This window comes from Vidua macroura, chromosome 13 (assembly GCF_024509145.1).
Source record: "Vidua macroura isolate BioBank_ID:100142 chromosome 13, ASM2450914v1, whole genome shotgun sequence".
NCBI lineage: Eukaryota > Metazoa > Chordata > Aves > Passeriformes > Viduidae > Vidua > Vidua macroura.
The window spans coordinates 14,109,507-14,123,557 of NC_071583.1; the positions used below are offsets into that span (position 1 = coordinate 14,109,507).

Genomic DNA, 14,051 nt, shown 5'->3' on the forward strand with positions numbered 1-14,051 from the left:
TCCTAATTAATATTCTCCCACTATCACTATATAGTCATTTAGCCTTTCTTTGTGGTCCTATTCTTACAGATGGCCCTGCAAAAGAAAGGTTTTGGTGCATGACAGAAGGATAAACAAATCTGAGTTCTTGCAAAATGAATGTTAAACCAAATCACACATTCAATTAACCATGACCAAAAACAGTTTGTCATTAAAGCTCACCAGATTAGAAACTGCATTTCAGTTGATTTAACAGCTACATGAATCTTTTGAAATACTCAGGGACCAGCTTTCTAAAAGCACACAGAATTATTCCAGTTCTGCTCAAATTAAGCAAGCCATCCTTGACCAGCACTTTCAAAAATCATGGATCCCAACTCTGGTATTTCAAGACACAACACTCACACACAAACCGTGGTAAAAACAATCAGTTCTCAAAGCCCAATATACATCCGATCTGAACATCTTTTTAAAAGGAAGTACACAGCCATACTCTGCATAACCTGGAGTTTTAAAAGAGGGTTTATAGAAAAAATCCAAGTAATATTTAGGGCAATCTGCATTTGGTGTGGCATTAATACATGGCAACATGGAAAGCTTCTCAGTTCTACGGTGTTCAGTTTTGGAGGAAAACTTCCAGAAACAGTTTTCAGGGTTTCCTTTAGCATGGCAGCTATTGTCGAGGAATAAAACCAGTATTTTGTTAGGCTTGCATACTCTGTATTGGAGTAAACAAGTAATTCAAGTAATTCACATGCCTTACATAAAGTCAGTAAACTAGTTTTATCCCCAGGATTTTTCATGAATTTTGTAAGAGTATTTCAAAATCTACTTTTACTCTATTCTAACAGTTTGCATATAACATACAAACTTCTCCCACTCAAATGCACAATTTATATTTTAATTACAGCTATTTTAATACCAAATCTAACTACTTTCCCCACTGATCACTCAAATGATACAGTAACTAATATGATTGTTCTATGTTTTTAAATTAACAGGTTTACTTTTATTACAGTCAGTCTATACATAAATATTTCACAGGCATATCTTCACCAAGCAAGGCATAAGGGGAAAAGAGAGAGGAATCACCGCTCTCCATATAAAGAAACCCAAAAAACCCCAGTTTTCTCTACCAGTGCAGCACTGTTCTGTTTGGGAGACTGACTTTAGGCTATGATAGCAAAAGAACTCTTTCTGGTGTATGCTCTCTCCCCAGGCAGCTTGCCAGTAATGCACTACCAGCAAACCTCTTTAAGGAGAGACAAGCCCTTAGTAGGAATTCCCCACAGAAACAAGCTTGCAACTTTGAACATGGAAAAAACATTTCCTTTCAAATGGGAATGATTAAGTACATCTTTTTGTAAGACCTTCTGGTCTGGACAACCAAGGAGCTCTCTCTTGCATTAAAAAAAAAAAAAAAAAAAAAAAAAAAAAAAAGAAAAAACGTTGAAGTGCCATTATCTGAAAACTGTAACACCAAAATGCAGCTCCTCACACACCCTTATATTCCAAAAAGACATTTGTACTAGGACACACAAAACAAATTAAAGAGGAACAAGGACTTGACTGTTATTCCCACACCTCCACAAACCCAAAAGACCTTTCTGGCAGTTGGAAATTGCCAGTCATCCTGGTGACAGCTTTTCTTTGGGAATGTCCCTCTTCCTACACCAGAATGAAATAAAATTTCTGTTTCATTCACAGCTAGAGATGGACTTGACACATGCAATTACGTTCACCAGAAAAATTCAAGAGCTATATCATATTACTGGGGTAGTGCACAGACCTTACTGCAGAGTAAAGTGGGACTAAAACACTAACTCAGAATTTTCCTGTTTTGCAGAGCTGTGCATTACAATATAAAGGGGAAAAATTTTTCTAAATTCAAAATCTGCATTGAAAAAAATCAAAGTAATCCATAATAATTAGTTAATGCATATTACTGAAGCTTTGGGCTGACAGTAATATTACACAAAAAATTGAAATTGAAATAGGAAGATAGGAATGACTACTAAATTACAATATTTTTTAATAATCCCCTTGCAGAAATGTCAGCTATTAAGAAATTCTTGCAAATGTGCAAAGGTTACTGATGCACTCTCTTTCACCTAATAACCATGAAATAACTTTATTATTAATTTTCAGATAGATAAGACATGTTGTTCTTTCAGCTAAATAGTTATTTCATGGGTTTTTGAACAAGAAAATACACGTCAGGGTATCAATGTACATGAAAAATAGCAAAAAAACATTATCAAAACTATCCCTCAGAGCATTTGCATATACACAAAACTGACCCAAGTCTCCTAATTTTAAAGTATGGGGATTTTTTTTTTCAAAATTGAGCCAATGACATTCTCATAGGCCCCTCCTACTCAGACATGTAAATACATTTTACTGACTTGAGTCAATGCACAATGTAAAATTCCTGTTGTGTATCAGTTACAATTAGATCCTATATTTTTGAATCTTTTTCAGATTAAACTTAATGATATTTTCTCTTACAACAAATTAATCTGGTATCTTTAGTATGGGTAGCTTTGCTAAGTAGACATAAGTCATTATAAGGTCTCCACCATGTTTTCCCAAGCAAAGCGAATTATTTTCAGTAGAGTCCAAATTATCTTGCATCTTTCCTCAAAAGTTTACTTGGGTGACTTTTATGCCAGCTAACAGGGACATTAGGAGAGCACATTAGCTAAGAATCCAAAGATAGAAAAATATCAAACACAGTATCAAAAAGTTATTTAGATTGGAAGATTTTTCTAAGTGAGTGGAAAGAGAGCCAGGCCTCAAAGACCCTTGAGCTGAAAAAGTAAACATGGCAAAGCCAGTAGATAAACACAGAAATCCTTCTAAGATACAACATTGAATACTTAGCAATTAAACAAAAAATGTTTCGAATTATTTACTAAATGAGATTAAAATTTATAGAATTTTACAACAATATTTTCAGATAATCTCCTTATAAAGGACAACTGGGTGCGAGGTAAAAACCACCAACCCTTTCAATGGATGGATTAATTAGTCATGTGGCCCCAGAACTGAATGAGTCATCGAGTTGCTAATGAGATAAGGACAGGAAGCTTGACACCTCTAAGTCAAGAGTTCAACCGGTTCTTCTCAGAGTACTCTCCTGCTGTGCCCTAGATTGAAGGCACAACACTGGCTTTCCTCCTGCTGAAGGGACTCAAAGAGCCACGTAAAGCTACTTAGAGAGGAAATCTTTGCCTGAAAGTAGGGCACAAACATTGCCTTTCTCTAGCAGTGTCCCCCACTACGGCTCTCCCAGTCGCAGCCCCTGGGATACAGAAGAGGCATCCAGGACCATCAGCACTGCCCTGCCCTGCAAGCGCAGGCTGAGACAGCCTTTAGCACTGAGCCTCACTCGGAGGCTTCCCCACAGACAGTGCCACTCAGACAAGGCTGAGGAATCCTGTTATCAGGGGTACAGAGACTTTAATTAACATTAGAGGCCCTTTGTGCATTACAGGCAAGTTCTTTACTCACGGGACTTTGCCAATTTGCTGGAATTTACACAGCTGGGTCTCCCACCCCTGACTCTGTTGTCAATCTCTTCTCAAGTAGAACAGTGTCACCACACAAACCTTGGGGCTCTAGTCACAAGAGATGCAGTGCAACCAAAGATTCAACTCAAACGTCAGGGGTGTCATTTTCAGCAACTCTGATGCATGGATGCTTTCTGGTTGTTCATATTTACTTATTAAAAAGAAAGAAAGAAAAAGAATAACCAGCAATGTCTTGACCATGGCCAAAATCCATTGTATTGTGCTGGTCTGTCTGCACATGATAAAGAAAGAAGCTCAGTGCAAGCTGGGCAATAAGAAAGGCAGCAGGAGGAGGAGGCAAAGCACAGAACAGAACATGGGACACCAGGAAGACAAATTGAGGTGGGAGAAGGAGATAGAGAAAAGCACGCTGCACAAGAGGACAAACAGAAGAGAAAACATAGAGGGAAGCCAGAGGGTAGAGGCAAAAGATAACAAGAAAGAAATGAGCGGGAAGACAAAAGACACGAAGGGAAACAACATACCACAGGAAGGGAGAAAAGAGAAAAGACAGAAACAGAAATAAAATATATATACAGGAAGCCCTTTCTGCTAGAAACTGCTTCTTATCAAGCTCAGACAAGAAACACTTTAAAAAAGAAGAGCTCAATCAAGCATGGAAAGTTCAGATCACCTGAAACTTCTTAAGGCAGATGAAAGAAACTACCTTAAAATATGAAGGATTTCATCCCAAAGTACATTGCCCCTGCTCTGCTCTAACAGAAAACTTCTCAGTTCCATAATAGTTTCACCCATCTACTTGGAGAAGAACAGGGCTCACTTATGTCAATGATTAGGGACTAATTATTAATGAAGTAGAATTCTGGCTTAAGTTCATCCCTCTGTCCTGCAGTCCATGCAATACACACAGCCACGAGAGAACTACTCCAGTTAAAATACAGAAAAGAGGATCCCTTCCTCCTGCTTCTCCTGGCACACAGAGACACATCAAGGTGTTTTAGACAAAGGATTACACAAAATTTCCCATAGAACACAGGGCTGTAACACTTGGTAAGTGGTCAAGCACAGCCCAGTCTGAATTTGATTCTGACTTCTGCTTTGTTTGAATGCATTGTTTTGTATCACTCACTACTCACAGCTCTTTCCTGACAGAGGATAAGTATGACCATGAATCAGCTGAGCAAGGAGGTAACTGTAGTGCACCCTTGATCCCAGAGACAGGCAAAAAGGCCTAACACAAACCAGAACTTGTGCATTCAGAACACAAAAAGACATACCAAAAAAAACCCTAATAATGAAAGGGACTCCTATTCCTACAACATCATTGCTTACCAATACCATCTGCTTAATTCAGTCACCAATATACTGAAAAAAACCTTTTCTTGCTTCCCGCAATTATCATAAATACCACAAAGCACGCTGCTGGCTCTGTCACAAAAAATCCGTAATCACAGCTTGCAAATCAAAGACAAGTGACCAACACAGAAACACACAGTTAAACCATCCTTGCACCATCAGTTTTCTACAGTTTACTGTTCCAAAAGGAAGGGTTTGGAACCTTCTCACAGACCTTTATCTTAAGATATGTAGGATTAGACTCATTCCCAAGAATAAATGATATCCAAGATACAGCCTATCTTGAAAAACTATGTAAGTATGCATCCTTTTGATTTACTATTCCTCTTAAGACACATATACCTGTTTCTTAAAATGTTTGTTATATATTTGGTTATAAAATTTATTTTGCCATTACTACTGCAACATATAAGTGACTTTGGGTTGGTTAGGCACCACACATGGAAGCATTAATGAGAAAGGGAGAACATGGCTCACTCACAACCAGAGTCTGGGTGGTTGATACAGGGTCAGTGTTCCACTGGCTCAGCCACAGGCAAAGACAGACTCAGAAACCCTCTCAGGTTTCTTTTACAAGTCTTGGAAACTCCATCATACAGACTCTGCTTTCTAACCTCCCACCACAGAGAGGAGTGAACACCTGCTCTGCACATACATCCTTGCACTGAGGTTGCCACTGCAAACTTTCCAAGTCATAAAGGATGAACACTTGGCCTGCTCAAATTCTCACATATTTACCTTCTCATGAGTAACCCAACAAAAAATGGACAAGTTTACATTTCTAGTTCCCACTTACCAGTGTTCCACTGTTTTTTTTCTGAGACTGATTACAAATTATGTCTATTTCGTGTTCACAGAAAAACCCCACATGTATAAATACTTCATTTTTCTGTTTACAAATTAAAAAAAAAAAAAAAAAAGCCAGTTCATAGCTGATGGAAAGCAAATCATCTGTTCAATTCAGTGTACCAACACAGAGAACCAAGCTAGATATAATATCCACATGCAAACTAAAATTTATGATGAGGGACTTGAATTAGAGCCAAAGTGGGGTGTCCAAGCAAGACCAGAGTGCAGGGCTCAGGTCAGGCATCCATGTCTGTATGCAGGGATCCAAAATCCTGCCAAACCTATAAGGTTCAAGGATGATGAAGATTTGGTCTGTTCACAAACCAGACAAAAGGTCTGAAGATTTTTAACAGAATAATCCCTACTCCCACTGTAAGACAGTCCTCTCTCCACCACTTATTGACACAAGCACCTCCAGCAGCAGGAAACACAGGATCCAGCAGGTTCCCAAGCAAGCCTGAAGATTTCTCACTCAGCTCTTCAATTGTATTCCCTCACAGTGCAGCTGGATCCACACTAACCAAGGAAAATTGTCAGTGAAGGACCATAGAGACATGAACCCAGACCACTGAGTAACATATTTCATGGTGGAGAACCTCAATCATAGGAAAAGCCAATGCTGCTCATTCCAGAATTATTTATTTTATTAGAATGAACACACAGGATACATCTGTGAGCTCCCTTATTAAATTTAAATCTGTCCCAGCAGCTCAAAGTACATTGCCAGTATAAATTCTGTTCTTTAAGCAAACTTAGTGGACTGACTCAAATTCCGGATAAACAGGATGCAAATTTAAATGAGAATTTGAGATCACTTAATGGCCAAGTAAACTTTATATACATATAATTGGAGGGGTTCAAGAGCCCTTCTACTTAAAGGAGATAAGGTTTAACAATCTCTTACTAAAAGAAAAAGAAAAATAAAACAACACACACCAATTATTATTCCTTAGACTAGCCTGGCCACATCAAATAAAAAAAGAGAAATCGTCAGGGATGAAAATGTCCATTGTCTTTCTAAACATTAGCACATTGTAGAAATGAAAATGGGTCAGAAACACCAGACAGTAACCTAACAAAACTAATGCCAGAAACATTTTTCAAAATGATTAGCCTCTGACACAAGTAACTACCTTACCCTTTTCATGTAATGCTTTCTGAAATTAGTTATTAGCAGATCTCGGGGTGGACTGACAGCTACGGAGATTTGTGCCCTGAATTTCTCAGGGGGAAAAAAGAAAGCCTGTTGGTTGGCTGGATACACAGCTGCATAACTCTTTCTTTACATTGGCCTGAATTATTCTGCCTTTCATCAGCAATTTTTGTTGTCCATATTTACTTAATTGCAATTTTTTTAAAAAGTAATCTGGACAAAATAATTACTTTTAGAAAATGAAACATATATAGACACCACAAATTACACAAACATGTTCATAAAATAGAAGACCTCATATCAACCCTAACTTTCCAGGTAAATGAATAGAAAATTATCTACTTCTTGGTACCAAATTCTTTATTTCATGAACTTCCTTTCCCATCCAAAGAGTCATATGCAGATTATGAGTGCACAAGACCACTCCACTATTTCAAGATAGAGTTTAATATAAATAACAAAACCATTGCAATGTAATTCAATATTACCTTTGAGTGACAGCCTTCGTAAGTTTTAGAGAATTTCTAAAAATTGGTTTCCATTTTATCTTTTCAAGTACAACCCTAGTATACTATTTTCAACCAAAGAAATACATCTCTACACTTACATCACTTACTGCAATACAATTCCTTTTTTGAAAGATCATTTATACCAGCAGTGACCGCTTTGAAAATTCACATTGATGTTCCTATCACTTTAAAATGTATTAACGCAAAATTTCCCGCCATCCTCTCATTAAAAATTAAAATACCCAGTAAAATAAACAGCCAAATAACATCATTAAAAACTGCAAACAGAGGAGACAAGTACACTAGGGAAGGCAGTAAACCTCCAAGTCTGAAACACGTGTCAGAAACAGTAACAGCTAGTAAATATATCTAATCAATATAAGCAATAGAAACAAATTAAAACTTTTATGCCACACAAATATATGGACACACACAGCATATTAATGCACATTTCTCTCTAAAGAATTTTACCGATGAAAAAACTCATTTTGAACACATGACAAAGTAACAATACTGGGTGGGGGGGGAAAAAAACCACAAAGCAATTCTATATACATTTTTTATATCACTATATACCAATTCCTTTACTGAAATTACCTATATTTGGTGCAGTCTCAAATACTAGCAGTTAATCATGTTAAAAGCACAGCAAACAAACAAAGGAAAAATTCAAGGGTACTTACCAAATTATGATTAGTTGAATTAGAATCATCTTCTGGGAATGGGATGTAAACAGCTAAGGCCACACAATTGGCAAAAATAGACAGTAGTATAAATATGTCAAATGGTCTGGAAAATCTTGTTAAGGAACTCATGACTTATAAGTATCTGCAAACTTTTAAGTCTAGCTCACCTTTCAGCATCAACAATGGTAAAACAAGTCTTTGCTTTAAGGCAATCTTTTGACTGATAACTCTGACAAACACTCCATCACCTTTAGTTATAGCACTATATATACCATATTATTTTCCATCACAATGATCCTTCAACGTCCTCTTCCTTTTGAAAAGAGTGAAAACTATTACTCATCTGTCACAGAGCACTTTACATTAAATTCCAAAGATGAATATAATTATCCACTCTTAAATCAACATGCAGGTCATCATAATGGGCAAGGAATAATCATGGAGCTGTTCTGTCCTCATGTCTAGGTCTCATAAATATACATTTGTCCAAAGGAGGAAAACCATTGGAAATACAGTTCATAGTAGGCTATGAGAAAGATTGCCAGAAAACCACAACTGTTCTCTTACAGGAGAGCTAGAAAGCTGGTGAGATGAGTGGAACATAGAATATCGTGGCAGGCTTGGCAGTCACACAAAGAGAGGCTACAGACTTCCACCCTGACAACAGCATGGACTGCAGCTCTGCGTTCTATACCAGGGCTGGACAACAGCAGTGGGAATCTGGAGATATCTTCTGTCTTCCAGAAAAAAATTTCTTCTTTTTCTTAAAAAAATCATGCATATGAAGTTCATCCCTCAGTTCGTCATTGATTTTCCTTTTTCATAAGGTATTTTACTATTCTCAATGACCAGAAACATGGAAACAAGATGAACCTATCTGGAAGTTTGGAAAAGAAGTCCTTGGACCTCAGCTACAATTTTTGGCATCCTTTGATGCACAACTTCTGGATATGTTTCCATAAAAGTCCAATAAAAGACTAGGGTAAGAGTACTAAATAGATTCAAAAGTATATTTTTGCCAGTTTAAAAAGTTCCCTGGGGGAAAAAAAAAAAGTCCTACAAAGTCCATATATCCTATAAGATGTGTTAAATTTTGTTTGCTGCCCTATTAAAAGTTTGTCACCTTGAGGGTCACTTTCATGTCTACAAAGCAGATCAACATGAACAGCTGCTACATTGTATACAAAATAAAGTTACAACAGCATTTTCTAGACTGGAGTGAGCAATTGATACCATCACAAGACTGACAATCTTGTTTTATGATGTGGTGCTGTTGGGACAAATTCTCGCTGAGTTATTCCACTCCAGATCCATAGTAATTTCATTTACCTGACCTTAGCCAAGGAGAGGCCAATTTACTGAAATTAGTTGGACTTCTACCAGTTTAAATGAAAGAAGAAGCCATTTCACTATCTTTAATTTGCAATTGAATTTTGTACAAAGAACTGAGAAACACCAACCCTATAAATGAGTAACAGCTCTCATTGCCAGGTTGGCTGTTCTGTTTATAGTAACAAATTGAGTTTTACTTCAGTAATCTACTGCCTTGAACAGCTGTTTCCCATTACAGGGATGTTGCCATGGCTAATAGGCTAACATTTTTCTCCTTGTACCCCAGCAAAACTATTTTCTATTTCAAAGCTTTTCTTGGTAATTAAATAATATACCAAACCAAAACGCTATCAGTTCTGCCAGAGAAATGCACATATTTCCACATCATAACCAGCGAAATAAAGGAAAAGCCATTCTTCCCATCACACAGGTCATCATGAGCACAAGAGAGCATCTCTCATCTCCCATCTAGATGTACATACTTCCAAATATGTTTGGTGGTAGACATAAGTTGTACAAGCTCAGAAGATTATTATATTTCAGACACTTGTACATACTTAGAACATTTCCTTGGCTTAAGTAAAAACCTTCCCTGCTTTTTGTACCGGGAAAACAATTTTCTGAAAAGATTTCTACATCTGACTCATTTTCCCTAATGGCAGTACCCCAAATTGCAATATGGAAGATATAGGTTTGACATCTTTGGCCATCTCCCTAACACTGGATGGCTAAATACATTCCCATCCATTCTTCCTTATTTGGAAAGGCAAAAAATGCAATGCAGAGATTTGCTGGAATGTGATGTTAGCTTGAAAATGTTCCCCCAACTTCTCCCAGAAAAAAGGAACAGCTATGAGCTCGCCTCTGACTTTAAGCTACCTACTTCAGTAAATGATATTCTGTGTCAATATGACACAGGAGACTATCTTTAACAGCAACTGAAGCCAAATTAACTCCCAGTGACATTAATGACAGTTACCCACACATACAAGTGATGTAACATGTAAGTTGTGATGCTCTAAGAGATCCTGTAAAACAATCCCCTTTATAGGAACAGAAAATGTAAAAAAAACATTTAAAAACCAAACTACAAAAAAGGATACTTCCATTCTACTAGACTAATGCAGGCTCTTCGTATTGGATTGTTGAGGGATAAACAGAAAAGGGCACGGGGTGGCCGACTATTGGACGTATTACCCTGTTTTTTGCTCTTGGCATATTGCTGGCGTTTTCTTTGGGACAGAGATCCTACAGGCTGGGCTGTGGTGGTACTCATGTTTTGGGCAGCCTTTGCTTGTCTAGCAGCATCGATTGCAGCTTGCCAAGATAGAACAGTTTGCTTGGATGGTGCTGAACTGTTTGACTGAATAGCTGGTCCGTCACCAGGGAGAGGAATCCTGGTGCTACTTGCATAGTTCACCTCTGTGGGACAAAAGAAAAAAGGACTCTGTTATAATTGCTTTACACTAAAATGGGTCGAATCCAAAAAGATTGTTCTAAGACCTCCTGGCAGTGTGGTGTTTCCATTACCTACACAGAAACGTATGCATACACTTGTGCTGTGGTATATGCAATTGAACAGTAGAAAATATGCTCGGGAATCAGTTTTACAACTTCAAGATTGATGTAAGTATTGAGACACAAGCACTTGTCATTTTGATTCTTCCACTTAAAATGTCTTTTTCTAACTGTATGGAATAACTCGTGTTTATTCAGTAAACCATACCTACCCTTTAAGATCAAGTTTGCTGTAGCACCTTTGCATTAACTACTCTCTCAATTTATTTTGGTCAAAAGAATACTCATTCCAAATTCTTACACATTGTTCAATTAAGAATAAGCAGCAAGGTAGAGGGGGAAGTTCTGTAAGCAAGTTAAATCTTGCCCTGCTTTGCATTCTCAAAGAAAAATGCGTGGATGCCTCCCACAAGTGAAGATTCAATACTGTCTGTGATAAACACGTTCATAAAGCTCTGCTGTCTTGTGCACAAGGAATCACAACCACAAACCCATTGTAAAACGATCAGCTCTGCTTTTGTAAAAGGATGGTGTTTGGTTTTGCTTCTCCATGAGAATTTAAAAAATAAACTGCACCTTCCAAATAATAATCGAGTGCTCTTTATGCAGATGACAGCAAAGAGGCAAAACACCACCTCCTCGCAAGGATCCTTCCTCGCGAGCTCTTTGACTAGCGCAACAGTCTACTCCTACATGCACCTGTAGGAAGGAGAGGCTCCTGAGTGCGATTCAAAACTTGATGCCTGGGTGGGGGAAAAAATGGAGGAACGGCACAATATACGTGCTGGGAATTCGGGCTGGAGATGACTGTCAAACAGATCTACCCAGGCAGGGGAGGAAAAAATCGCTCCCCGTCAAGCAGCGGAGAGGCAGGGAAAGCACTGCCCTCCTGCTCCAGACGGGGGGCACAGACCACGGGAGCGCCGCGAACGCGCGTGGACGAGGACGAGGCCGGCGCCGGCCCCCGCTCCGGGGGCGCGGGAGCCCTAAGATGGCTCCCCGGGATGGCGGCGGGGAGTGGGGGGGTCACGGCGGGGCCCCCACGGAGCTGCCGCGGCGAGCGGCACCGGCGCGGCGAGCGCTGGCCAGCGGCGGCGCATCAACAGCTGGGTGACACGGGGGGCAGAGCCGCCGCGGGGGCAAAGGTGGCACATCTACCTCCAACATCTTCCCAAAGCATCCCTGTTTCCCCTCCCGCCCCCTCTTTTTTTTTTTTTTTTTTTTTTCCTCCCCCAGATATAAATGCAATGGCACAGCCATCTCCCCCGCCTTCCGCCTGCCCTTCGGGATGCCATGAAACGTGGCTCGGCGCAAATAAACCACCCACCTACTCATCTATCTATATAGCCATCGTCTTTTTAAATGGATGCTTGAAAGGGAAACAAAGCCCGGGTGACTGCGTTCCTCGGGGGGCAACACAAACTTGCTGCTGATTGAGGAGGGAGGAATCATTTATAAACAACAGCGGGGGCTGTGGCAGCGCCGGAGCCCGTCGACGGAGCGGATTAGCGGCGCGGAGCCCCGCGTCTCGCCCCCGTGCGCCCCGCCGGGCAGGGGCCGAGCGCACCGCGCCCGCCGCCCTGCCCTCGGCCCCGCCGCACTCCCGCCCGGCGCGGGGCAGCCCCCGGGAGCCGCAACTCCGGGCACGTTCAGCCCCAGTTACACACGCATGAGGCAAACGCAGCCCCAGCCGCGTCCTCCCGCAGCTGATATTAATGGCCCCAGGACAAGGGACAGACGCGCATAAATCCACTCGCACGTTGGTCACACGCCGAGGGCAGCACCTCGTCCCGCCTCCGCCTCATCCCCTGCCCTTCGCGGTCCCTCCTCGAACACAGCCGCTCACTCCTTTCCCATACCAAACCAACCCCATCCTCAACCCCTTCCCTAATCCCCGACTCCCAAATCCCTCATAAATCCTCCCCCGCCCCCACCCTCCCCTCAGCCCCAAGCACGCCGCTGCCCTTGGTGGGCGCCCCGGCTCTTACCTTCAGGGTGCTGCTCGGGCTGCGGCTGCTGGTGCATTTTTCTCACTTTCTCCAGCGTGCGAGAGGAAAATGAAAAAACAAAAAAGGGCAGAGACGCCCCCCAACCCCACCCCGAGCCAGGTGCGCGTTGCCCCTGCGCTACCCGCTACCCGACCCCCATGGTAGTGACTAGAGACGTGCGAGGGGCTGCTGCTGCTCCTCCTCCTCCTGCCGCTGCTGCTTCGCCGCTGCCAAATCCCTCAGAGTTTGGGCCAACATGACACTCACATCCGGGTGACACGGGATCTCTCCATCCCTAGCAACCCGGCTGCTGCTGCTGCCGCCGCCGGCTCCTGGGTCCCCTCCTGCCGCTGCTGCCTGTTCCCCGGTCCCCCTCCTCCCGCCGCCGCCTGCTCCGCCTCGGCCCCCTCCTCCCGCCGCCGCTGCCGCCGCCCGCTCGCTCGCAGTCCCCCTCCTCCCGCCGCCGCGGGCTTTAACTCCCTCGCTGCTGCCGCCGCCGTCACCGACACCTGCTGCTGCGGCCGGGCGGGGGCGCGGGGCCCCGATCGCCCGGAGCTCCGGCACCGCAAACAGACCCGCGCCCGCCGCCGCCTTAAGCCCGTCACCGCCGCACCTGCTCCGGCCAGAGCCCCCGGCCTGCCCCAGCCCCCGGCCCAGGGCAGGGACAGCGACAACGCCCGGCGCACCGACCTCAGCGGCTCTAGCGTCTCCCTCTCCCCGCGCTCCGGGCACCGCGTCCCCGCTCTTGGCGGCTCAAGGCTCTCCGGCCGCTCCGTCCCTGCCCGCACCCTCTGCCCTCGCCTCCAGGAAAGCTCCCGAGTTATCCCAGCGCCGAGCTCTCCGCTGACCTGTTGAAATGCTGTCATTCTGACTTCAAGCTAACATAGGATCTTCGAAGTTTATCCAAGGAAATAAATTGACTTGGGGAAAAAAATCATTTTGGCGTTATCTTCCACTGCAGAACCCTCAAACATTCATTTAGGTTTTGTCTCATTGGTGGTGAAGCTACCCCAGAAGCGCCGTGCACTGATACACGTGCCTGTGGGACCGTGAGCTGCTACCACAAAGGAGCAAACTCGGGACAGCCACCTTCCCTTATGGCAAGGCAGCGCTTCAATCACAACAAAAAGTGATTAATTAAGTCCAGT

General features: G+C 42.4%; 1 protein-coding gene across 1 annotated transcript in view; it reads right to left on the bottom strand.

Annotated features, from left to right (window-relative positions):
• Positions 1-12,940, bottom strand: part of CACNA1D (calcium voltage-gated channel subunit alpha1 D) — a 169,022-nt gene extending 156,082 nt beyond the window's left edge. Inside the window, exons 1-3 of the mRNA XM_053989201.1 lie at positions 12,904-12,940; positions 10,501-10,819; positions 8,063-8,168 (exon numbers count right to left, since the gene is read on the bottom strand). Of these exons, the coding sequence (XP_053845176.1) occupies positions 8,063-8,168; positions 10,501-10,819; positions 12,904-12,940 (462 nt within the window). The remainder of the gene's footprint in view (positions 1-8,062; positions 8,169-10,500; positions 10,820-12,903) is intronic.
• Positions 12,941-14,051: the final 1,111 nt, after the last annotated feature.